The 27,441-nt window shown below is 37.7% G+C and overlaps 2 protein-coding genes across 4 annotated transcripts; one reads left to right on the forward strand and one right to left on the reverse strand.

Moving 5' to 3' along the window:
- Nucleotides 1-2,502: 2,502 nt before the first annotated feature.
- Nucleotides 2,503-5,523, forward strand: LOC149838335 (ankyrin repeat domain-containing protein 2A-like). The gene is made up of 5 exons (XM_090008227.1): nucleotides 2,503-2,696; nucleotides 2,790-2,949; nucleotides 4,380-4,472; nucleotides 4,705-4,844; nucleotides 5,198-5,523. The coding sequence occupies exons 1-5, from the start codon at nucleotides 2,503-2,505 to the stop codon at nucleotides 5,295-5,297; spliced, it is 687 nt and encodes a 228-aa protein (XP_089864353.1). The 3' UTR covers nucleotides 5,298-5,523.
- Nucleotides 5,524-11,860: 6,337 nt separating this feature from the next.
- LOC149838336 (uncharacterized) lies at nucleotides 11,861-27,172 on the reverse strand. 3 transcript variants are annotated; one of them, XM_090007668.1, is made up of 9 exons: nucleotides 27,066-27,152; nucleotides 22,528-23,404; nucleotides 22,224-22,308; nucleotides 21,023-21,064; nucleotides 19,547-19,715; nucleotides 16,026-16,078; nucleotides 14,087-14,320; nucleotides 13,530-13,576; nucleotides 11,861-12,247 (listed from the first exon to the last, which is right to left on the reverse strand). In XM_090007668.1, exons 2-9 carry the CDS (start codon nucleotides 22,752-22,754, stop codon nucleotides 12,193-12,195), a joined length of 912 nt encoding a protein of 303 aa, XP_089863794.1. In that variant the 5' UTR covers nucleotides 22,755-23,404; nucleotides 27,066-27,152; the 3' UTR covers nucleotides 11,861-12,192. The 3 variants fall into 3 exon arrangements, with proteins under 3 accessions (XP_089863794.1, XP_089863795.1, XP_089863796.1); XM_090007669.1 differs by lacking the exon at nucleotides 27,066-27,152 and adding an exon at nucleotides 23,884-24,143; XM_090007670.1 differs by lacking the exon at nucleotides 22,528-23,404 and having other exon boundaries at nucleotides 22,224-22,321; nucleotides 27,066-27,172.
- Between the last annotated feature and the right edge of the window lie 269 nt (nucleotides 27,173-27,441).

Genomic DNA, 27,441 nt, shown 5'->3' on the forward strand with positions numbered 1-27,441 from the left:
TGAGTCAAAGAATGGAAGAGCTTACGAGGGACCGAGAAAGGCAATCCGAGCACAATCTGTGCGGATCTCAAGAAGCACATACATACGATCCATATAGTTAATTTGATTTGTATCGCCAGGATCAGGATAATAAGGAGACTCACCATCCTAGGAGGTCTCATTGGGATTTAGGTTTGAGATTTGAAATTCTTGAATTAAAAAAAACAGAAACTCTCGAAGAATTCCTGTATTGGATTAGCGAAGTTCGTGATATCCTAGAATTTAAAGAAGTTCCAAAGGATTGACGGGTGAGAATAATTCTCCTAAAGCTTAAGGGTCGAACTACAGCTTGATGGCGCAAGCTCAAACAAACCCTGAGGCATCAAGTTCATGCACCTATTGAACGATGGGAGCACATGGAGCAAAAATTGTGCGCTCAATTTCTTTCACTTAAATACCACCGAGAACTATATCATAAATATCAAAACTTAAAATAAGGTACAAAGTTAGTGGATCAATACATTGAAGAATTTCATGATTTGGTTGCGCGAAATGACATTCGAGAGAGCGATGAGCAACTAGAAGGCGCGTCAATGTTGGACGATGTATATTAGGCATTTAAACTTCTAATTACAAGACATATTGAACTTTGTTGAATGTTGGATGATGTTCGAAGCTCATTAGAAGGTGCGTCAATGGGAAAGGGCTTCTCAACTAAAGACCTTAATTAGGTCTAGTCAAGCTGCTAAACCTGCAGAGCGGGCCCTAGTGGTTCCTAATGCTAAAGTTGTCCCACCCTACTGACACCCCAATGCTACTAACCCACCAATGGTTGTGAGTCAAAATGCCCCGGTAGGAGTTCAAGCGAGAACCACTACTTCTAATGTCCCCATTAAATGCTATACTTATGGAAAACCTGGTCATAAGTCCACTGAATGTCGTGAAAAAACTTTATTCATCGAAATATCTCATGAAGAAGAATATTCAAATTTTGATCCTGAGTTTGATGCTATCTATGATCCCAAAATCAAATCGTTTGAAGAAGAACCATAAGAGAAAAAGGTTGTGGAAGAAGATGTGTTCTTGCCAGATAGAGAAGAAACACTCATTTCTAGGAGGGTTTGTTTAGCTCTTAGTCAAGAAGCGAGTGATCGTTGGCTTAGAACCCACATTTTTGAGTTTGCCTGTACCATAAATGGAAAAGTGTGTAGATTTATCATAAATTCTGGCTGTTGTGAGAATGTTATATCTGTTGAGGCTATGACCAAATTAAAATTAGGTTATAGAACTCACCCCTGTCCGTATCAGATGTCTTGGCTTTAAAAGAGCATAGATGTGCGTACTGATCGACAGTGTTTGGTCAAATTTTCTATTGAAAATATCTATTTTGACCAAGTGTAGTGTGATGTGCTTCACATGGATGCGAGTCTGTTATCCATAATGGTCGAACTAACACTAATTCCTTTACCTTTGAGGGAAGAAAAATCCAATTGAAGCCATCCAAAGAGTTGCCTCCATATGTTTTCACATCTCAAACATCATCTACCACCCCAAACTCCCACCCTACTACTTTCAAGAGTGCTGCCTCGAAGGTAAGCTCTCTAGTGCATTTATTAAACAACATGAACTTTATGAAGTTTTAAATCAATCCAGTATGTGTTACTTCTTGTTTTTTGTTGATGCTAACACTGCGCATAGTGAGTCAAATCTGAATGTCGTGAATTTTAGAGTGTCACCTTTGCTTGAAGAGTTTAAGAAAGTTTTCCCTGAAGAATTACCAGCTGGATTACACCCACTTCAGGATATCCAATATCATATCAATTTTCATTCAGGGTCTGTTTTACCACATGCTCCGCATTATCGAATAAGTCCTACGAAGTATGAAGAACTTCGTAGACAAGTTGAAGAGTTGTTAACTAAGGGTCATATTCGTGAAAGCCTTAGTCCTTGTGTCGTTCTTGCTCTTCTAGTACCTAAAAGAATGATACTTAGAGAATGTGCATTGATAGTCGAGCTATCAATAAGATTATCATTAAGTATAGGTTCCCCATTCTAAGATTAGATGATCTTTTGAACCAATTGATTGGTTCAAAAATATTTTTCAAATTGTATTTTAGAAATGGATATCATCAGATTAGAGTTAGACCTGAGGATGAGTGGAAGACCGAACTTAAAACTCGTGATAGGCTTTATGAATGGCTTGTGATGCCTTTTGGGTTGTCCAATGCCCTATCGACATTCATGAGAATCATGAACTAAGTCTTCAGACCTTACATCAGGAAATTCTTAGTTGTCTATTTTGATGTTATTCTTATCTATAGCCAAAGTGAATTGGATCATTTGCAATACTTAAAGTTAGTGTTTGAAATTTTTAGAAGAAAGCAATTCTATGCTTCGGTCGATAGGTGTGTTTTTCTGACCACAGAAGTTTTATTCCTTGGTTATGTGGTGCCGACCTCAAGCATATATGTAGACCCATCCAATGTTGAGTCTATTCGAGATTGGCCTATGCAGGACCCATCCATGGCCTGTGCAGGACTCTCATTTTTTCCAATCCTGCTCTTGCAGGACCCATCCATGGCCAACATGCTGGAGAATTTAGCTAATCCTGCTGAGAAAGCGCGTTTAGAGGAACGGATGTCACGCATAAAGGAAGACCCATCTTTGAAGCCTATTCTAGAAGAGATTGAGAGTGGAGGTCCGGCTTCTATGATGAAGTAAGCACTACCTAAGTTGTAGCCTTGGAGTTGGAATTTGTAGGTATACTAACAGTGGGCTATATCATTCATTCCTATTACCTGTTTCTTCAGGTATTGGAATGATCCTGAAGTTTTCCATGCAATGGGCAGTGGTGCTGCTGGAGAGGCTGAAACTTCTGCTGATCTATCTGCACCAGCTGAAGGTGAAGAAGATTCTGGATATGAAGATGAATCTTCGGTTCACCACACAGCTAGTGTTGGTAATGTAGAGGTGCGTTGTTGGTTGTCCGTTCAGTTTCATGCAGATAATTTTTCTGATGTTTTGTTTTCTGCTGGGTTTAATGATATCATTTGCATGTCCCACGACATTTGCCGCTTACCTTTTAAAAATCATTTTTTCGTAGCTCCATGACGCATGTTCCGTGCAATTTTAGGTGACGCGTCAGTGAGTGTTCGAGACCTCCATGTTGTTGCTTATTGTCACCTGAAAAGATACATTAGCTGTTTTGGCATAATTGACAAAACATGGTGCTATAATGGTGATAATTGTCTATTTGCTTTCTGATTTGCTTGTAATACACGTTTCATTTAGTATCCCAGTTTCTTGTTACAATAATTTTTTTTGTTTAAAGTTTCCACAGTACAGGATTTTGGGAGGGCGAATGAAAACATTGCAATGTTTGAAGGAGCAATTTAATGGTTCCAAAAGAGGAATCAGTGTTTTTTTTTTTTTTGAAAGAAGGAATCAGTGACTTTTATGCAATTATGGTTTGGATAATGTGAAAATCTTTTGCATTCTAGAAGTTGTGGCTTTTTCTACGAGTTTACCAGCAGGGAAGCTTGTTCTTGTGCTCCACATTCAGTTCATTTTTTTAAATTTCATCTTTATGTGTCCTTTCAGTTGTCTGTTGCAATGCCTAGGGGTGCACACGAGCTGGGCTTGAGACGAGCTCAGGCTCAAAAAGCTTGGTTTGTTCAAGCCGAGCTTGAAAGTAGTGTGTACAAACTCAGGTCCAGTTCAAGCTCAAGTTTGGCACAGCTCGGCTTGAGCCAACTTTGATTTCATTAAAAAAATTAAAACAACAGTACAAAGGGCAGGAATTGAACCCTAGACTTCATATGTAATCACCAAACACCCTACCCACCTGGTTGAAACCGTTTTCTATGCTTATTATTAAACAAACATTCTACATATCCTATCACTAGCTACCATATGACTATTAGTTGAGTTTAGTTGGGTTAATCGAGTTTAATCAAGATCGAATGCCTGATCAAGCTCAGCTCGTTTACTTAGACGAGTCCGAGCCAGGCCAATGCTGCTCTTTGTGCAGCCCTCGCAATGCCTGGTAATAGGTGATTTGGACAACCTCAAACTAGCTTTATTTCACGCTGCAAACTTTTATCACAATGACATTGGATTTGAGATCATCTGCTGAAGCGGGCCGCGTTTTTCAATGCCAAACACATGGATGTCCAGAATATAGATAATATATACAGTTTTATAGTGTCGAGCTTTTATAGTGTCAAGGACGAGCTTTTCCTTACTTTTAATTCTATTTTAGTCCTACATCACGTCTTCAACAATAGGCATCCTTTTGACGCCCGCTTTTTATTGGCTAACATGGAGAAGTGCCTTGGTATTCGAGTACACCCTTCATGGTTTTTTGACTTCTACGCTTCTTTTTTCATGCGGGTCTACAGGGTTTGAAGAATGCACTAGCATCTGGGGCAGACAAAGCTGAGGAAGACTCAGAAGGCCGGACAGCTCTTCATTTTGCTTGCGGTTATGGTGAGGTAAATCCATTTTCTTTGGGAAGCCCAGTGGTGTTTTCTTGCTCAATCTCTTGCCCTTTAAACAGAATGCCTTGATTTCCCCAGCTCTTCATATGCTCATTTCTAGTCCATTTCCTATTCGAGGATATATAAATTTATCCAGATAATTGGATGGGGACATACTTGCAGTAGGAGACGTGTAAGGAATTGCTCTTCCTTGTAGGTGGTACTCATGATTTGCTGAATCATGTAGGTGGAATGTGCTCGGGTCCTTCTCGAAGCCAAAGCACAAGTAGATGCACTTGACAAGAACAAGAATACCGCCCTTCACTACGCAGCAGGTTACGGTAGGAAGGAATGCGTTGCCCTTCTCCTTGAGCATGTAGCTTCTGTGTAAGAACACCATCTTCTTAATACTGGGTCTTGGCAAAAAACACTCGTAGTTTCTGGCTTTTCTCAACTGGCCTGTGCTAGTGCACCCCCAATCCGGCATGCACCAGGCTAGCCTATGCCCCTCTCTCCGCCCCCCCCCCCCTCTTTCCCATCAGGAAATTTAACGTTGAGAACTCTAGTTGCCGTATGATATGGTAAAATGAACATTATCTGGGCGAAGGCCATGGTTTTTGGGGAGTTGGGGCATTGCTTGCAGTGCATGCAGACAGCCTACTTCTTCGTGTGCTTTGGTTTAGAATGTCCAGTCTTTCCTGTTGCTGTTCCACATCTAAAACGAGGCTTAAATGTGACAGGACATTACAAAACTTGGATGGGAAGACACCCATAGATGTCGCCAAATTGAACGACCAGAAGAAGGTGCTGAAATTGCTCGAGAAAGATGCGTTCCTATGAGGCTTCAGTTTGGGAACTGCTCCAGTGTTCCATGTGATGCCTGTTTCAGTCGAACAGGAGGCTTGGTTTTGTTGGGGGGAAATGGAGGACTCCGTGTTTTCCTTGTGCCTAGTTATCTGTTTTTCTTTATCAAATACTTGCAAGTTCCTATATTTTTCTGTGCTTTGAGTGGCATCGACCTTTATTAGATGTTTATATGCATCTATTCAGTGTTTGTTTTTGCTGCGCACACAACCAGAACTATGAACAAGACATTTTTCACATAATTAAAGAAGGCAAAGGGTCACAGACGGTGGTACCAAAAGGAGGTACGCTGATCGAAGCACACGGATTACATCCATTTTATAGTTCCTCGTAGCTGCTTGCGTGCTGTTTCAAGCTTCCAGTTACTGTAGTATCCTCTGCACCTTGGAAGGACTCGCTTGCCTTCTCTTTGGTTTTGTCATAGACATGGCCAGCTGCGTCTTTGGCTTGCTGAGCCCCCTCCTTCACCTTGTCTTTGATCGCAGCGTAGGCGGAACCGGCCATGTCCTTGCCTTCATTCGGCTTGTCTGTGGTCACGTCATAGGCACGGCCAGCTGCCTCTTTTTTCTGAGCACCTTCTTCGGCCTTGTCCATTTTCTTGCAAACATGGCTGGTGGCATCCTTGGCTCCCTCTTTTGCTTTCTCCTTTGCCTGGCTCAGCTGCTGCTCAGCCTGCTGAACGGTTTCCTTTGTATTGTCACGCCAAAGAGAGAGAGAGAGAGAGAGAGAGAGAGAGAGAGAGAGAAGCAGGTTATATGTTAACCCCCATAACACCCCCCCGAAACACGCAGGTGCCTTTTCTCAGGTCTGAATGAGCACCACATATGTAAGCACGTGTGGTTCATTTCCCCGTGTGTCTGCATCACTTAGCATCAAAGTCCAGTGCATTTGCAAAGAATTAAGTATCAAAGCTTTCTCGCCATTAGCACCATGAAACGACGTTTCGAGTAATGTACCAAAATGTCCTCCAGCCAAAAAATGAAAGATAACCTTTCATTTTCGCCCTAAGCAGTAAACACCTCTGCTTGAAGAGTCTCAACCTCAAAATATGACGCCCTCTCCGTTCCGAATCACCCTTACACCTCTGGAGGAGCACCCTTTGCCGTCGTCTGCTACCGCAGGAGCACCCTTTGCCATCGTTTGATGTTCGGACCACCCTTTATCGTGCAACTGAGGATCTATCTGATATTAAATCAACAAGAGTAGATTCAAAAGTATACTCTGCAGCTGGTAGCTTCATGTTCTTCAGCAGAACTTCTGACAACAACTCTGTATCAGGGGTCAGATCCCACATATCCTTGGCAAGCAAATGAGCTCATTCGTAAAGGCAACCCACTGCACCATTCAAATCGATACAGTTTCTCAGATGTTTGTTTCTCAAATGTTTGTTATGTTCAGAGGTGGCGGAGATGTGGATGTCCGATGTCGGCGGTGGAGGCATTGGGTGCAGCTTGCTAACGGGCGAAATTCGAGGCTCAACTAGGTTCACGAGCGACAACAGCTCGAAGATGGCTTCCGGCGAGGGATTTACCTGCGACAATAGATACCCGAACAAGGTAGGAATGTGGGTGGCGACGGGAGACCCAGGTGTCCGCGACAAGTCAAGGCATCGCTTCCCGCCAGCACAAAGACAAAAAGGGGAAAGCGACGACAAACCAGAGAGGAGAGAAGAAGAAAGAAGGGGAAGAAGAAAAAAGGTGAGGAAGGGATGGGGTTTGCCGGCGGAGGTCGGCGATGACCCGATTCCATCCGATCTCTGGTTGAGGAAAGGAAAAGAGGAGAAAAGAACTCTGGCGACTGCATGCAAGGGGGGAGAAAGGAAACATAGGAGGAGGCAGTGGGGGTCACGACAGCAGCGCGACTCTGACCGATTTGGGGGTAATCAAAGAGAGAGAGAGGGGGAGAATTTTGTGCCCTAGATGGGACATTTTATATCAAAAAATAATGACGAATTAACGACGAAAACATTTCGTCTCAAACACCACCACAAATTAGCGAGGGAGTAGCAACGAAGTTTGAGAGGAAACAATTCGTCGAAAATTTGCCACGGATTTTGAGACAAAATTTTTCCGTCTCTAATTTCGCAACTAATTCCAATTTTAGGGATGCCTAGTTTTTTTAGCTAATCCATCACAAATTTGTGATGAATTATTTTCGTCGCAAACGTCTGTCACTAATTAACGTCTTTCTTGTAGTGTATTCCCTTAGACAAGATTTCTGAATTACATAAAGATGAACATTTTAAAAGAGACAAAACAATCAAATTAGTGTCATCAATGTATTTTTGGCCCCATTTGTGAAAAGACGTGAATAGATTTGTTGAAAAATGTCATATAGCAAAGGAAAATGTTACCAATGCAAGATTCTATCTACCGTTACCTATTCCTGAGAAACCTTGGCAAGATATAACAATGGACTTTGTTCTAGGGTTGCCAAAGACATCGCATGATCTTGATTCTATTTTTATCGTGGTAGATAGATATACTAAATTAGCGCAATTTAATCCTTGTCAGAAAACTATGGATGCTTCTCATATAGCTGATTTGTTCTTTAAAGAAATCTACAAATTATATGAAATTCCTAAAATTATTACTTTTGATAGAGATGTTAGATTTGTAAGACATTTTTGGCATCAATTATGAAAAAAGTTAGAAACCACCTTGAAATTTAGTATTGTTCATCACCCTCAGATTCACAATCAAACTGAAGTTGTGGATCGGCCTTTAGGAAACCTTTTGCATGCATTAATAAATGATAAACCAAAATCTTGGCCACACATACTTGCAAAAGTTGAATTTGCGTTCAATAAATATGTAAATCGTTCTGCTGTTTTAATCAATTTTCTATTCTTTATGGTTTTAATCTTTATTCACCTGTTGATTTAGCTTATATTCCTCTTGTTGAACCTGTTTTAAATTCTGTACAAGATCATTTTTTTTTCTGCAAGATATGCATGAACAGGTACATCAAAGGCTTCAAGACAACATCAGTAAGTATAAATCAAGCTATGATAAAAAGCATCGATATGTACTTTTTAAAACTGGAGATCTGGTATGGGTTACTTTGACAAAAGAACGTTTACCTCCACCATGTTAAATTAGCGCCTAAGCGCATTGGTCCTTGTGCAATTACTAATGTTATTAATTTTAATGCTTACATGGTTCCATTGCCACCTCATTTCAAGACTTTGGACGTGTTCAATGTCAAGCGTTTGGAGTGGTACCATGAAGATGAAAGTGACGAGGATTTGGCTCCAAGGATGAAGCCTTTTCAACCTGGGGGGATGCTGCAGAGCATTCAGAAGATCCAAGCACGATCCTAATCTAACTCTCCAGACGAGATCAGGGCAACGTTACCTGAGATGATTCAATCCCATTAAGGACTTTTCTGGTCCAAGTGGATCCTCAAAGTAATCATTGTCCATCGATATTTCAATTTGATGGTTGATTCCATTTTGTCTAGCCTGAAATCATATTAGATTTTTTTTGTTTTATCTTATTTATTTTATTTTTTTTATAGGTATCGGATTCTACGGATCCAAATAGTTCTAGTGTCCTGTAAGATCTTTTTGTGACACTAAAAGGTGTACGGGGTTGCCAGGTAGTTTTTCTTTTTTTTGCCTTAATGAAAATTTTAAGCTTTTTAATATGGGTCCAGTTCATAGAGTTGTTTGGATCTTGCCCAAAATCCAAACCCATATAAAACCCCATGTGGCACCACTTTTGGAAGACCATTTTAGACATCATTTAAATTTCCTAGTTTGACTCAAAAGTCAAAGTGGCTATTGAAAGTTTTTTAATGCTATGATTCAAAATAGGCCATTTCATTGGCCTTGGGGGGGCAACAACATTGAGGAGGTCTCCCCTCCATTATAAAGACCATTTTTTGAGGTTTAAGAGTCCAAGAGGGAAGGTCGACCAACAACTTGATTTTTTTTTAGAAGAGAAAAAATTCTGGAAAAGAGGAAGTATATGCCAGAAGTGTGTCTGCTGGTTCAACAAGGGAGAAGACCTTGTGCTTTGGTGGTGTTGTGCATGGACATAGGCATGAGCCTTAGTTGTTGTTTGTGATTTGATCTGAAATAAATAGGTACCTTTGGTTTCTTCAGCTCAATCTCGTTGAGGGCGGTCAGAGTAGCTGCTGAAGATTGAGTTTCAGTTGGCTGCGATCATATACAAATTTATATTACCTTTGTTTTAGCATTTCCTGCAATTTTATGAAAGAGAGTTTATGGTTTGTGGAATCTTGTTGTGTTGGACTGTAGTAACTTGTTAGATAAACTATTGTTCTATGATTGTGTTTGAAACGAAGTTTTTGACATGTTAAGTTGCTTGTTGTCATTAATCTTTACTAAGTTTCAGATTTCGTTTCTGAGATTCGGATATTATTGTCTACTTGAATTCGTGTGGACAAGTTTTAGGCAATGTTCGATAATTTGTTCGCTTCTCCCAAACAGCTGAAAAAAAATTATGAACCTTAGTTTGTTGGAAAGCTAACGTCCAACCCTACATCTTTCATGTTAATCATTTTATCAAAATCAATTTCGTGAAGTGTCTAAAATTCCTGGTAAATTCAGTGGCTTGATTGAGAATTGCATGTTTGTCTGTTATTTACATTTCCTGACAGGGTTTAGTATCTTGTCATGTTCTCATAAACGGTTGATCAAAAAATTCCGAATCTTAATTTGTTGAAAAGCTAACATCCAAAACTCCAACTTTCATGTTTATCACTTTTCCTGAATCTGTTTCGTTGTTGGTCTAAAATAGTTGTCAATCTCTATTACTCAAATGATATTTTGGTTCTGGACTGACTATTGCATTTCTTATAGTGTTCCGTATTTGAAGCGTATCTTTATCATCCCTGTTGCTTTTGTCGAATTTAATGATGTTCTGAAAAGATAACATCCTTATTAAAAATCCTCATGTTTTGGGTTTATGTGAATCGATCGTTCGTTGTGTCAAAAAGTTGATTATTTTTTCTGCATGCTTGAAATCCCGTTCATCATCTGGTTTAGCTTAGAAGAGAAAATACAACGTATTTTAGACATAATTTTCAATATATCAATCCAAAAAATTGCAAATCTGGGTTTGTTGGAAAGATAACAAAATTTGGCATAACTTACCTGTTTGAAGTTTTTCCAAACTCCATAGTCTTAGGGCCCAAAAATCCCTCCTAAGTCGATCGATTGAACAACGACTGGACCTCCAACGAGAAGTTTGTCTAGTCCAACAACACATAAATCGAACACATATTTGATTTCTGTGTTCTTGGACCCGTTGAAAACGTGTGCCTGTTATGCATATTTTTCATGTTTACGCCAACTGCTAAAAGAGATTTTCTGTCTCAAATCGAAGATCGTTTGAGTCATGTTCAAACTCTCCTGATACAACTCTTAACTTCCAAGCGTGGAGATCCATTTGAATCTCGAATTGTGGATCGACTTCATCTTCATCTCCACATCAATATGGTTATAGTAATGTACAAATAGTTCATGTGCCCTCATATATCAATTCCTAATTTTATGAAGGGCTAAATTGAAAAGAAGATTATAGAGTGATTAGAATTAAGTTATGGTCCACAAAACCATGTATAATGGCTGTTGTTTTTTGCCTCATCATTAAGAAATAAGAATGTCCCTCTCTTGTTAGGTTAAAAAAAAAGAAAGGCCAAAGAAGTTTTGAAAGATCTAACCCATCAAGATCTACCGATGCAAAAATAAATTTGAGTAGGCTTCTGCATTATGTTTTATGTATTTATTTATGATCTTTCAATGATTTAGTATGAACAAATTTAGTGATAAAAAAACATGATTTCCCTAATCAGAAATCCAACAGAACTAGTTTTCTTGTTATTTTTAACTTATATATAACGATTATGGCATTTATCACCTTTTGTATTATTTAGGCATCAAGGGAATAGCCCTATAAGTCATTGTTTACTTTATTTCTGCAGTTTCCCTGTTTTTAATAAAATATCCTGAAATTTTTATTTTTATTTTTCATTATTTTTTAAATTTTTATGAAAAATCAAAAGTTTAAAATAACCAATTCAAAATTATTCAATTCAAATCGATTCAGGCCGATTCTCTGAATCATTTAAAAAAATGATTTGGTTCACAAACCCATGCTGACAACAATGGTGAAATCCAAAGTAATCTTATATAATGTCCTGCATCTTTTGGAAGAAATTTGAGTGATGAACTTATGTGGGAGAAGTAGCACCGATCACCCATTGTCATCATATATTTACAGCAACTGTTTGCCCTTTCTCAGCAACCTGACGGACCGTTCTCTAGCATTGTTAGGGCTGGTTTGTGTTCGATTTGTAAAGAGCTCGTTTGAGCTTATAAAAATAGGCTCGACAAGTCAGGCATGAACAATACGTGTTCAGCTCAGCTCAGATCGTGTAAGTTCGTCAAGTAGCAACAGACATTCTATATATATTTTACATCATATATAGTCTAGAAAAAATGATTGGAAGTATTTGGTTTGCAAACAATAAATCTGGAGTTAAAATCTTATAGCCTTCAGTTCTAAAACAATGTTTTTTTTTGTAATCCTATAACTTATAGTCCAATTTTCTGTAAACAAGCCAGCTCAAAGCTCAGCTCCTCTAGCTTGGGCACATTATGAATTCCATCTAAGCTAGGCTCAGTACAAAAATGAACCAACCTTGAACACTTCAAGCTTGGCTCTTTCGGCTCATTTACCAGCCCTAGGCATTACACAATGGCATAACACTAGGATGCTTACTTTTAACTTCTACGCAACATTTTCAGTGTGTGCATCATTGATCCTGATCTTTGCATGTAATATCATGAAAAAATGCAAGCATTTCCCTTCTCTCCCATGATTCTTCGCTTTGAAAAGACTCATGCAAGCCTCACCTTAATCTCTTCCTCAACCATTGAGATGATCTCATTGATCCTGAAAATATGCAGAAAAGGAAAAAGTAAAAGAATACATTATATGACAATTGCAGCTTTTATCACATTATACAAGAAGCCACAACTACACAAATCATAGACAAGAAACTGTAGATAGGCACGCACCTATGTCACATGGGTACGAGTATGGGTACAGGTATGAAGGGTATGACACGGCAATTTCAAAAAATGCGGGTGTATATATATATATATATATATATTCAAAATAAATTGAATATAATCTAAATATATAGGTTATATCTAAAATATATATTATATACTGAAAATATAAAGTTATAAACTGAAAATATAATTATAAATTGAATACAAACTTGTATGTCCGGAGGGTAAAATGGGGTGTCCAGGTGTCGACGTGTGTCAACATGGGGACATGCGTGTCGACATAGGTATGGAGGGCAAAATGGAGTGTCCATGTGATATAGGCACACACACACATGCTCCATACCCAGGACAACATATGCAGGATCATGTGTATCTGACAAGGATGGAACTCCTGGATGGCTTTCATGTGGGAGGTAACATGTTCAAACCCCATATCCTCTCCTATCTTTGAAAACAAAAGTTTTGCTTTGACAATATATAAAATATAGTAAAAAAATATTGGTTATAAATTGAAAATATCACCTTTATCTATCTTTTCTTTTTAGAAAAATGATATAAAAAGGTAAAATATCACAAGATTTTCAAAAACAGATTTATTGCAACATTATTGCAATGTTATAATAATTTTATCGCAGTAATATCATGATATTTATAATAATTTTTAGTTTTTATTTATTTTCTACATTTTAAATATGCCTTTTTATATTTTTTATACTTCAAAATTTTTATAACTTTTATTTACATCTATACAATAACTTCATTATCTAAACAGATTTTTTTTTTACTTTTTTTGGTTGTTTTTTATATTTTTTTAGTGCCAAGATTTTTCCCAGATTCATACCTTTATTATTATGAGATTTGGCTTGCCGGGACTGATACCTGACTATGGTACAAAACCAAGACTTAGACGCAACTTCGCCTATATATAGGTCTATATAGAACAGCCCTAAATACAATGCCAATCCTTATTTCTTTTTTTCGGGAAAGTCAGCCAAAAGTAGGGGAAGAGTAAAGTTGAAAGAATACAAAGCAGTGGTTAGCATACACCACAACAAAGCTGACAGCTATTGTATCAACGGCAAATAAAAGATTCACTCTAATCTGACCTCTATCATAACAAAAGAATTAATTGAAATCAACAAGTTTGACTAGATGCATACCGACAGGTGTTGACATTAACTTCAGCAAGCCATGCCGTCAAGTACACCTGCATTTAGTAATTCCCCCATTAATAATTAGCAACTTAGCCAATTACTAAGTAACATATCCATAAAAGCTAAGTTGGTTAAAATGTTCACGAATTGGGTCTAGTAAATATCCTGTAGTTATTTATTTTTTCTTTGTAAAATTTGCCAATGATTATATACATCTCAATTTTCAACTTAAATATGTTATCAAGTGATTATTCATCAGAATGGCTTAAAACCACTGTTCAAGAGCTTGCATTTCTTCTTAAGATGATATTCATGGTTTAGTGCTTTACATTGTCAATTTTAAATATGTTCAACTACACACACAGCCCATGCCACCATGCAATGGTTTTACTTTAAATCTGTGTCGTACCAAGTGCACTCATGTCATGTCACATGCACATACCAATGAAGGAGAATATAAGATTAACATCCAAACTTGGCAAATATCAGAATATGGAAGTTGGAAAATGTATAATCACAAGAATGCAAACCAGTGAAATTATTGAACATTAGCAAAAGAGCACCTGCAGGACTTCGCTTTTTGGATGTCTATCAGACTTCCCAATAGCAGATTTACTGAATTCCCAGTTGTCTGCACTTGGAGGAGCTGGAATGCAACTTTCACTAGAAAAAAGGCCAATTCGATCCAAATCACCAAATTCTCCCTCATAAATCTCTTTAGACCGTTCAACATCATCTGTTTTTGCATTGACAGCTTCTTGGAAGGAGATGGAATGTAATTCAACCAAAAGCAGGCGCTGTTCATTTTACACAATGACATGAAATTTATTAGCTGACGAAGTGCATCTTGGGAAAGCAAAGTAAAAGACATGAATAAACAACATTTAGTTGGAGCAATCAAGGTAACCCAAAGATAGAAGATATAAATCCTGAAGGACTACAGAATACACAAACGTATTCCAATCATTGTTACTACTTACTAGTTTAGCTATCACATAAAGGGCTTTTACATCATTTAAAATCCTTATCAATGGGGCATACATAAGAAGAGAGGCAGGAAGCTGACATTACATGTCAATTTCAAGGGAGAGTCAAAGAAAGCATGATCTACAAAATGTATGACGGCTACAGTTGCTCGAATTTTTTGAGAGCACACAACATAAGAAAGCAGCTTTCAAGTCCCAAAGACACTTGTTGCCTCATTCGTGTCATCACCATTTTGTTCCTAGTTCACAAGGAATCAAATCAAGTGCCAATTTCTACCACCTGAGCCGCAAAGTTGATGCTAATCAACTAGGAGACGATTTTCTACTTTACCAGAACAAACCTCCAGACCTGTTGTAGTCCCATAGCCAATCATCATAAATGTTCTTTGTCTCCTTTTCTTACTATCATCATTAAAGAAAAGGAAACAAAACTCAAAGAATCTTACCACTACCAAGCAATTAGTACTCTAAAAGATGTTTTTAATCTTTGTTCCAGACACCTCATAAACTAGTACTAGGATGATAAAAAAGAACTGTCGTTTTTGTACACTTTCCTCAGTTCCTCACTACCACATTCCTTGAGCAATTGATTGAATTAATTTACATACCCCTTCAACATGGGTCATCAAAAGGACTTTGAATGACTCACCAAAGCACGCAAGCCAAAATCTATTAGAAGCATTGATTCCTATCCAAATACTGCATAGCCATATGGATAAACTCACAATAACTCATCAACTTAGTAGTAAAAAAGCACCAGTGCCAGGCCCCTTAAAAGGCCTAGCCAGCACCTAAAAGGGACTAGTTGGGACAAAAAAAGAGTTAAGAAAAACATAAAATTTACAATAAATTGCTAAAATTAACAGCAAACATATTTTCATTTTTTTCCATCCTATTGACTAGATCTCTGTGTAACTATGAGTAGTTTACACATATTCTAGGCCAATTTTTTTTTCTTGATTCAGAGGAATTCAACATTTCCAAAAAGGAAAAATGAAATCCAATAGCTGCATGTTGTAGGCTCAGTAGACAGAAAGAAGTGCCACCACTTTTTTTGGTAATATCATTAATATGCATCCTCATAAATTTACCAGAAATCCATGAAGGCGACAATTCATGCATGAGACAAGCAAACAACTTTAAATTTGTCAAGGAAATAACAACGTAGAACTTGTTAACATCCACTAAAGACAGGATATTAGCAGCAATCACACAGACATATGAGAAAAATCAAGACCTTTCCAATTATGCCAGATAAAGAAGAATCAAATGCTCAAAATGCAAAGCCTTAACACACCATTCTTTAAAAGAAAATTTTCCTGCAGACTGGTTCAAAAGATAAGATCGAGGGGTAACACTAGCTGCACTTGTCCTACATTAAAAACACACAAGGCACTTTAAATACTGCTTTTCAATAGCTTTTATATGAAAATTTCCCAGATTGATGACAAAGATGGGTTAGCACTGTGCATGGCTATACAAAAAATAATATTGTAAGCAAAAAAAAAATAATTACCTTCAAAAACAGCTCTGAGATGAACATTTGAACAATCTCTTGGGCCAGATTTTCTGAAATAATATGGAGACCACAAGAATGAAAAACTTAGGCCATTGATATAGGATAGCTCAAAACAGAAAGTAATTAGAGCATGGTTACATAATACAAAAACATGATAGTGATAAGCACTTAATTAGGTTTTTCTTCTCTTGCATCCGCAAGCAACTGCAATAGCAGTCTTTCTACTTTCCCATCTCCAAGATTTACGAAAACAATAAGCCAATAAGACTATTGCTTCTAACTCACTTACTCATGAATCATTAATTTTTCCTTCCAAATTCCTTTGAATTTCTTAAAAAGAAGAAGAAGAAGAATTCCAATGGGAAAGTTTCCAATTAAGCCCTCTACCCATCCACCATGGCCAGCATCCCTGCCTCCCTCTCTCTCTGTTAGAAGAATTTTGAAAAGGAATGACAAAAAAAGGAGAAGAAGCAGTGCCTTGGTTGATGGATGGCAGGTTTCCCTTGAAGAGAAAAGGAGTAAGCAAATGATGGATGACAGAGTCTATATATGACATATGGCAGATTTCCTAAGGTTTCCAAAAAAAAGGGGGACACAAGATGATAATGGGCGTTGGGCAAGATTATGGTGTACTTTATGGACAATTACAAAAGCCCAGACCATGATTACAGTACTGCATCCTTTTAGATGGTGGAGAAGGTGACCAATGGTGGCAGTTTTTGCAGGGCATTTGGTATAGAAACAAAGTGCAGGAGGTTCACAGAAGTATTTGCCCAAGATAATTGCGTCCACTCACCTCCCTAAAAGAGGTACCTGAAGTGCCATAAACTGCACATACAATTATAATGACTTGAAACAAGGAAACACAGATTCCTCTATGATAGAACACCCTTGGAACCAACCTAAATCCTTCAAGTTATGGATGGCAAGGTTTAGCAAACTATGGCATGAACCTGCAATGGTTTATCTGTAGCAAGAAGATGTTTGAGATAACAGTTTAACTATCTAGCTGATGGAAATTGAGCGTCTAAACCTGAAAAACAAAGCACCTAATGACAACAGGCAATCAACATATTTGCTTAAACATTCCAAGCAAGCACCTAATGATACATGTGATATGACAAACATTCCACAACAGATTACTGTTACACAAGTCAGTACTATCAAAATGAAGCATGATCACTGGGAATTTCTAATATGAGAGTTAAATCTGAAGATATTAGGCTGAGCTTGATCTGGCTTTTCTCAAGTTTTGGATGTCAAGTCACAGATGAGTTCTGATAACACATAGGCCCGCTGGTGTAATTCATTCGAAATGGAAAATATCCTGACATTACCTTATATGAATCAATCAACACCTGTCACATGGGTGCAGGTGCGGGTGCGGCACTTTCAAAAAACTTGGGTGCGGGGGTGTGACTATATATATATATATATATATATATATATATATATATATATATATATATATATATATATATATATATATATATATATATATATATATATAAAAAAAAATTGTGCAGGGGAGGGGTTGGAGGGGTCAAGCTGATGAGTTGTGGAGCCTGATTCAGAGTTTTTGCCCTTGCAGAAAGGGGGGTCCGGGGGCTCACCCCGGCGCGGGTCCACACTCTCTCAAAGTTCTTATTCGATTTCGAGTTCATTTAAAAAAAACAATCTTTTAATGGAAAATATCTTGTCTTTGTTTTTCAAAATTTGAGAAATATTCAGATATTATGTTTTCTCAAAAAATTCACACTTTATGAGAAGGTGTCAATTAAATCCCGAAATCTGTGAATTTGAGTTGTGACTAACTAATGATTCAAACTCGTGAAGTGGATTCTGGCTTTACCTGGACCCTGGCTGAAGCCGCTGAACTCACAAAGGCCGAGTCAGCGTGGGGACCAATCTAGATTTGATATCCATTAGGGTAAAACCCTTTTTTTATGTCTACTCTCCAACATCCATATCAAATCAGGACTCTGATGAGACAGAGAGAGAGCCCCAGTTTCCGTCCGGAAACGAATGAGAGACAATCATATCTGACCAGGTAAATGACCTATAAAACGAAAAGCAAAACTTATTGAACGCGTAAAGAACAAGTCCAGAAGTATTCTATTGCAGTGCAACAAAATAATGTTGCATTGTTCCATAAATGTCCTCAATCTAAAATACCCCATTTATGTGAAAAAATTATCCACGCACAACATGAGAGAGATTTACGTTTGGGTGCTTTATAGTGTCGAGGGATCCCCTGTTTCCCAAGAAACCAAACGTCTTCCCCCTCCAACTCCTCGTCTCGAAATAGCAAAATTGGCGGCAACTGCCTCTGCATGAACAGCTCTCTCTCTCTCTCTCTCTCTCTCTCTCTCTCTCTCTCTCTCTCTCTCTCTCTATATATATATATATATATATATATATATATATCCACGTGACTCTCTGGTGCACTGTACTCATACTGAAAAAGCTGCACCCGATACTCTCTCTCTCTCTCTGCATGCACAAGTTTCATGCTTTCTGCTACTTGTGATTCTTCTTTCTGAGTGCTTGCAAGATTATAAGTTTGGGTACAAAACTCCAACAAGAGGGGCTCTCTCATCAGAGAAAAGAGAAGAGAGGGTGAGACAGTGGGTGATGGGGTCGTGGCGCCGTGAGGTGCCTCCCATGGAGGAGACGGTGCAGGCGTTGATCGACACAGTGGTGTCCCCTCTCCTCCCTAGGCGTTCCTCTTCCAGAACTCCTGTCGAATCCCTCCAGCAGTCCTTCGGGAAGCAGGTTCCATCTCTATCTCCCTCTGCTTCCTGATTTTTTCCCTCTTTCTTGCTTTCTGTTTGAAACCGAAAGTTGGTGCATGTGAAACGTCCATTTTTTTGTGATTTTTCCTGGGGACAAACACATCTTTTTTGGTGAACTTGTTTTTTTTTCTGGGTTCGCATTACGCCCCCCAGAACAAAATTTTAAAAAAAATGGACACAAATGACACTGGGTGCGGTCAACGCACCCAGGGTCGGGTTGGCCGCACCCGCGTCGACGGGGGTGCGGCACCCGGTTTGCCGAGTCCCTGTGACATAGATCAACACAATAGTACCTGAAGTGCAGAGCATAAAAGAATTGGATTATGAGGGACCAACATGAGCAATTTGCCAGAAAGATGCAAGAGCAAGAGAAGAACTTCTCTACAGAGCTTGTAGACAAACTGTAAAGATCTTAAAGTTTCAAAAAGAGCACAAACATGTTACTGCTACTTGAATTTTTAGAAGAACATTATTAGCGAAGAGACAATATATACCTGACTATAAGAGGAGCACAGTCAAATGAGACAGTTCCAAATGAGACGATAGAGAAAAAAAATGAAACTAGATAAAAATCCATGCAACCACATTGATGATGGAATTTTAATGTGACAAGATACACCACACATTCTTTAAGGTATGAAGATCTTTAGCACCTTCTTTGAAGTTTCTTATAACGAGACAAAAAGAAAAAGCATCCAAGTTTTTCAGCATCGAAATGCATACCAAAGCATGAGATTGCCAAAAATGAGAAAACTGGGATGCCAGCACCATCACCAGCATCATGACTGTTCACTGGTTGGAACCTAAATTGCACTATCTGGCTACCAGCAGATCCCTTTAAAAAACATCGCATAGATCTAGAAGCATCCAACATATGAGAAACAGCGGCTACCTGTAATCATGTCAAGATAGTATGCCTGAAACTTTAAAGCTCATCTTGAGCACAAGGCTTCAACATAATGTCAACAAAGTAAATCAAATGTTTAGCATACATTTGCAACTGAACTTCCAAATCTACCAGCATGGCAGGGGATAAATATCAAAAATAAGAAAAAGGAACACAAAAGGGATAAAAAAAATTTATTTAAACAACTAAAAAGAAAAAGAATGTACTGAAGCAACTTGATTTCATTAGTCCAGAATCACCTAGATCATGTTATATCATTTTATTGATTGACTATTTCAAATTTCAATACCAAACACTTGATTCTCCCTTGTTGCTTGCAATCATCTACTTCTAGCCCAATCTGCCACTATTACTACCTAGAGGTTTCACATATGCACTGGAACACTTATGAATTCCTAAATCTCATTACTTATAGGATATAGGAAGTAAAATAAAATTAATGGACCAATTTTGAATGTGCCATAGAAGTCATGAAAAAATTAAAAACTTCAGTCTCTCATGGTTAAAGGGGACCCAACTTCATCCCTAGAAGTAAAAGAAAAAGAGATAAAGAAATTTGCAGCTATATCTAAAAAGAGAACTGGAAGATACAATACTTCGCAATAATGACATCGATTGGATATTTCTAAGAAAAGGAAATACTTTTGATGGAATAACTTTGAATGGATAACAAATGGATGTTTTGGAGTTCCATCATTAAGAAAAACTCGAGTGTAGAAGGGAGTAAACATGCAAACATCACCCTACACATACAGATGATGGATAGCTTTTGCCTTCTTTTCTTCATCTCTTTTTGGATCATTCATTTGCACATATCTGATCTTTTCAAGTATGAAATATCACTTATCTTCCTTGCTTTCCACAGATCTGCACAGATGTTCTTTGGGTTTAATTTATGCCGTCATTCCTAATTATTCTAATATTCCAAGAGCATGAAACCGATAAGCTGTTCCATATCTACTTTCTCAGTAACACCTTTCTTTCTCTTATTCGCAAACACCCAACCCGTTCTTCCAAGAATCACATACAGATTGTTCAATATATTGCATGATTTTCTTGCCAGAAAACATATCCAGAAGTTTCTCATGCTTACTTGCCCACCCAAAATATCAAAGAACCAAAGAAAAAGTACTAACATATAAAGCATTAGAAAGATTAAAAAATAGTTCACTTTAAAAAATCAAGTTCTTCATAATCACTTCAAGTAACATCACTGATTGACTCCATGATTGAGAAACTAGGAAACTCTTTTGCACAATCAATTATTCAGGAACAGTGTGAAGCATACACACCAGCTCTTCATAAGATGCTGACAGTTTGACCCAACAAAGCTCCTGCATAAAAAGAATTAAACATTAGATGGTTTACCAGATGAAAGCAACCAAATGGAAATAGAGAAGTCATTGACCAAAAAGGAGAGCAGAGATGATTTTAATAGACAAAGGCCAAGCATCTGCTTGAACTTAAAACATCAATTCTTCGACATAGAATAAATTAAAAAATTAGAAGAAATCAACAATGCAAGAAGAGCAAGTTCATAACTGAGCGGCCCATAGGTTTCACCATTTATCACTTTACATGAATTTCACCCTGACTTCAAAATTTACAACTTAATTACCGTAGAAACTGCATACTATTTAAGGAAAAAAGTTCAATAACCTTAGTGTACATATAAAAGGAAATAAGTGAAAGGTGTCACCTTGAAATACAATGAAAATTTTCAATATTCAAAAGCAAAGAACATTATCTAATGAAATCACCAACACATCAATGCCCAACGTTCAAATAAAAGCAACAAATATTCTTCAAGAACTAAAAACTAAACCTTAAGGCTGTTGAGACTAGTAAATCATGTGTATTACATGTAGTGTGCTACCCCCTATGTATTTTATGTGCACATTTTATTCTTTTCAGCGGCATTCTTGTACATTTACAGGTAGTGTGGAGACAACCATTTTTGTCCTGTGGTGAGATAGAAGGACATCTCCCTGTATGGATGTAGTCTTCTCATTTTCTTGCTTAATGAAGTTCTCTTTTGGTTACTCTCTGTTGTTATCCCCCTTCTCCTTCATCTTGTTGCTTTGATACAGGGCCGCTACATCAAGGACCAAACTTTTTTGATGTTTGAATTAATATTACACATAAAGTCTAAGTTTTCTGTCCCCAAACAAATTCATGCAATAAATGAAAGGAAGAATAATGCGATTTAACAGCATCAGAACAAATAAAGAACCATAGAAGTTAGATGTCAATTCTCAATCCTAAACTGCAAAAGCAGGCCCCAAATGAAGACAATGAGGTATAAGTTCAACATCAAAGAAGATATTTTGCCGACAATATCACGAAAAGGGAGAACTCGTAGCAAAACACTGCACAAATATTTAGGATAAAAATATTTTGATTGACATCTGATGATGCAAACCTTATTTGAGCAACCAAATTTACTCGCCTAACATTTGAATGAGAATTTCAGAAAAAAAGCTATTTGCATACCTGTCGCCTAGCTAACTTGGCACATGCTTTATCTTTGATCTTGCTCATTTCACCTAAAACACCAAGGTCCATAGCAGGCACATACCTGAAATAAAAAACTGACCGAAATTAACTGTGATTAACTTTACAAGCACATGGGGAACAATACTTAATTACTTATGTCAAAGGGGGAAATCCCTTAAGCTCCAAACAATTACTCTCTTTTTTTTTAAGAGGGACAAAGAAAAATGATCAAATTATCGAAATTAAGGTGTGAAGGAAAACTAGGGGGGGGGGGGGGAGGGAGCTAGGGTTTTCGACTCACCTTCTCGAGAGGTAGAAATTGACGAGGGAGGAAGCATGCGATCGGCCTTCAGTAGAAGCCGAGATCCATTTATGCCGGCCAGAGACGATCCTCGACCACTGGTTCCTCAGATTCCGCTGAGCGGCCGGCCTCCAAAGTCGGATAACAGAGGGATCGTAAGCGCTAGGAGTCTTTCCTTCTCTTTCGTCCTCACCGCCTCCTTTGATCTCTACGCTTTGGGATTGCATGATTGCATCAACTTCGCCTCCACTCCGGCTCCGGCTGATCGACGAGGTGGCGTTGTGCTCGCAGTACGTGGCTCATTGACGTCTTCGACGGAGAACTCCTCCGCCTGATGGCCGGAAACCCTCCCGACGACTGGAATTCTCAGCCTCCAGGGACTCAACCCAGTTTTAAAACGTGGATTTTGTTTTTCGTTTGGAAGCACTAGGAAGCACTATCCCTAATGCCCTTACGTATCGTTTAAAAACATTGTCCCTAATGACACAATCGGACATGGAATGTAATGCCCCAAAAATCCTGGACTTGAAACTTTTTATGAAAAGGTTGAAAACTTTAAAATCGATAATTTATTAGAGTTTGAAATAGAGGTTCAACGAAAAATCATGTTTGAATTAGCAAGTTCCCAGACCTTGGGCGCATTACAGCGCAAGCTTTCTCTCAGAAATAGATTTGCAACTCAATATATTTATTGAAATAAAAAAATGGAGTTTGTGTAACACAGTTTTTATAATTTAGAGTTTAATCAAATGAGAGATTTTCAAAAAAACTTTATACCAAATTTACCAAAATGTCTTCAGGAGCGAAACGTCAGGGAAAAAGTCTCATCTTGATCACATCATGACATCTTGCCATAGCACTCCGAAACATCACCTGCCTATAAAATGGGTCAGTTTCACAAAAAAATTGTAGGTGCACAAGTGAGACAATATAGAACCGAAATAACAATTTAGAACAAGAGATGAGTTATATCAAGCATGTGAAATAGACTATGCAAATAAATAAGTATTTCTAACATGAACAATTGAGTATACACACAAATAAAGGTTTTCAATGTGAGAAATTTAATATCACCGAGTAAGAGTTCATTCCACATAAAACATACACAATTTCACGGCAAGCAAATATATTAATCATAAGATTTAAGTTGTAACGTCCTGAAATTTTAACTCAATTTTTTTTGCGATTTTTTTTTTAACAACGGAAACAAGTAATATTATGGGGTTAAGCATTCCAGAACATTACAGTGGAGAGCAAGCCAAAACATTTATTTCATTTCACTATCAATGAATAATCACATCAGTCTTAAAGACATACAATGAACTCGAACTATCCCTGAAACAATAAATCCAAAACCTCGATCGAAGCCTCAGCCCGCAATCACTCATATACTTTATTCATCACCTGAAAAGTAGTAAATTTATAAGGATTAGACTACAACTGTCTAAGTAGAAATTACTGTAATTTTTCTTGCAGGTATATCATGAATCTAGTATGTGATGTGGGTGTCATGTGTGATTTTCAGCATATACAAAAACATGTAAAGCAGACTATGCAACAGTGATAACAGACATATATCTAAGCAGGTAAGCAGATTATGCAACAATTGTAATTAATCAAGTAAAGCATATACAGGATTAAATAAGAAACTATACAACAACAATAGCATGTATTTCATTTAATCTAACAACCACAACATTAACATGGATAACATTTAGTTACACATCAACATCTCACATGTTACAATTTCTAAAGCATGCTAAAAGTACAAAACTATACTCTGAAAGAGTTGTGAAGCTATAAATCTAGCAATTTACTCAGTGTGATACCTAAAATGTTATAATTAATGTTTATCTTTATTTATCCCGCGGGTACACGCGGGTCGAATCAACTGTAACAGAAGAGAACATTTGGGGGTTTATTATTCATGGGATTAACCCGAACGTTCTAACCGAAACTGTAAATCTTAAGGGATCGGCCAGTGACCGAGAGAACCCCCCAAAGGCCAAAACCAAAATAGTATGCATCCCTAACTTCTGCAGAAGAAAATGAAGCTACTACCTAGGACACATTTGGTAGTCCAGGTCTCCCAACTCCGAGGACTGGGGACCAACAAGTCACCTTAGCTCGAAACAGTTAAACACATGTCCCCGAAGTTTTGTACCACCTACCCTCTCCAAGGTAATCCCAAGAACTGAGTGGGTTGATCTTTTTATTTAATTAATTTTTCAAAGTACAGAGGCATTTTCCCAACTTCTTTATACTACCATAGCAATATATTCTAAACCTTAGTCATTTTACCAAGGTTTATAAAACAGTCCCAATCTTCTGTCATATTGGTTGCATAAACCCACTCAAAGTACTCCAGTGCCTTTAAACCAGTCAAACACACAAGCCCCGGTACCTTTAAACCAGTCGGGCACAACATTTACAATTAAGTTTTCATCATTTTATTGTCATAGCACACGAGCTAATAGCCCAAGTACCCGTATCGGGTAATCAATCCAATATAGCCCATTAGGCAAGGTTTTTCCAAGTATCTGCCTTGCAGAAAGGCACATGTTCATATGTCAATAAGTACACCATCATATGTTTGGAACCAGTATAACAACCTCATTCTTGAAACATAGTTAACATGCTGCATATAAGCAATTCAAATCATACATTTTCTGACCAACAAGCAGTTTAAGCACGTGGTATTTCATGTAAATCAGTCACAGCACTAGAGAAACCTGGAAGTATGCAATTTATTGTTTAAACATATTACCAAGTCTGATCTGTTGTTTCAACCTTGAAAACACACAAACCAAATTTTAGTTTTTTTCTGGAAATCCATGTAGCATAATCAGAGAACCACAATCTGTTTGAATCCGGTTTTATAATTTGAACATTCTCAAATATGTAGGTAAACATAACAGAACCATAAGCTGTGTGGATCCGATGCATAATTTGAACATTTTCAAATACACATTATGACCGAACCATAGGCTGTTTGGATAGATTTATAATTTGAACATACATAACATAACAAAACTATAAGTTATGCGGATAAGATTCATAATTTGAACATAAATAATATAACATGTAATCATTGTATATGTCAAATGCTAAGAATTGAACTTACTACAACCTGTGTTACACAGAAATCAAGATGTCCCATTTAACTTGCAGATAGAAGATGGTCCATTACACCAAATATGTAAATCAACCAAAATACTTTTATTTCTTAAAATTCAACCTATATTATCTTTCAAGTGTTGAAGTTTGTTCTTTCTTGGGCAAAGATGACAAAACAAGAAACATGCCAGCATTTGCATCAAGATCTCGCAGTATTGTCATTAGCGTAGACCTAATTAACTAAATGGCATGTTCACTATCATTGTATGGAACATGAAAATAAAATCTATAAGTTGGTCAGGCCATCAATATACAAGTTATAGCATACATGATGCTCATCAGCCTCATAAGCACCTACGGAAGCATGCACAAACATACCATTAAATATTGAATGCTCACACAGAATTCACAGGCCAGCCTTTATTCTGATATATATATATATATATATATATATATATATATATATATATATATATATTTGTTTATTATATATATGTATATGTATAAGTAGAGTGATTCAAAAGGAACATATCTGAACAGATTAATTTAAAATCATCCGGTAATAATGAATATCCTATTCAGGGTTCAAGCATGATCAGAATGACAATTTATACATCTAATGTCAACTACTCAGATCAGGAGTATTACCCACGAAAATATGCACATTCTTGCTAGGAACAGTTACCGAAATTACCCAAATCAAACTATCAATTATTTAACATTATACAGACTAATGCAGTTACAAAGATCGACTGAGCTGTAGTTTACTAGAACCAAAAATCCAGATTCCGTCATGATCAATAATTTAACAAAGAATTTAGCAGGATTCACAAACAGAATATATGTAAAAAAAAAAAGAAGCTATTTACAGAAATTTTTAAAAAAATAAACACTCACGATTGTAACATATATTAATGTAAAGATCCGAAATACAACCCGCCCCCCAAATTTCCAGTTAGCTTTGTTTTTTTTTTTCATAACAACCGAAGACCATATCATATTGTGTATGAAACAGGGTTTTCCCGTAGGCAACATCTACAGAAACCCCTCCCAAAACCTGTTGATTTGAGTTTCTTGCAACTTATCCAATGGGATGCAGGGTAACCGGAATACCCAGTCTGTCGAAAAAGATCTCTGGCAACCGATGGTCCAGACGGTTCAAAATGGCAGCCGGAATACCTAATTGACCAACTCGGGTTTTCCGGCAACCATAACCCCCACCCTTCTTTGAGTTAGGGTTACACACGAGAAACCCCCAAATCTGGGGTCGCAGCCGCCGGAAAACCCAACATTCTACCATCGTTGGTTTTCCGGTGGCCAAGAACCCCATCCGATACATCTAAACAGGCATTCTTTCTTGATTAACCCAAAACACACCCGGATCCAATCAACACCGAACAAGAAAAGTGTAGAAACCCTACCTTTCCTGGCGATAGGAGGTTTTTCCGCGTCGGTTCCTCCTGCAGCCATGCGAGAAATCAGGAGGGGGACGAGAGCCAGAGGGTAGGAGAGAATGGGAGAAAGATGAGAGGGCCAGCGAGAGTGGGAGAGGAGGTCAGTTACCCCTGCGGGTCTGGTTTGACCGAACACCGTTTCGGTTTGGGTCCTCCTTTTGGTCTAAGTTCATTATTGTGGATCTTTACTCGTTTGTTATGGATCCAAGATCCATTATGCTCATAAAACCCTTTTTGAAATCCGGATCTAAGGATCCAAAATTCTCTTCATATTAGGATTTGGACCCACGGATCCAAATTACTCTATCTTGGATTCCAAGTGACTTATAATGGACCCAAGAAA

This window comes from Nuphar pumila, chromosome 5 (assembly GCF_984573655.1).
Source record: "Nuphar pumila chromosome 5, dmNupPumi1.hap1.1, whole genome shotgun sequence".
NCBI lineage: Eukaryota > Viridiplantae > Streptophyta > Magnoliopsida > Nymphaeales > Nymphaeaceae > Nuphar > Nuphar pumila.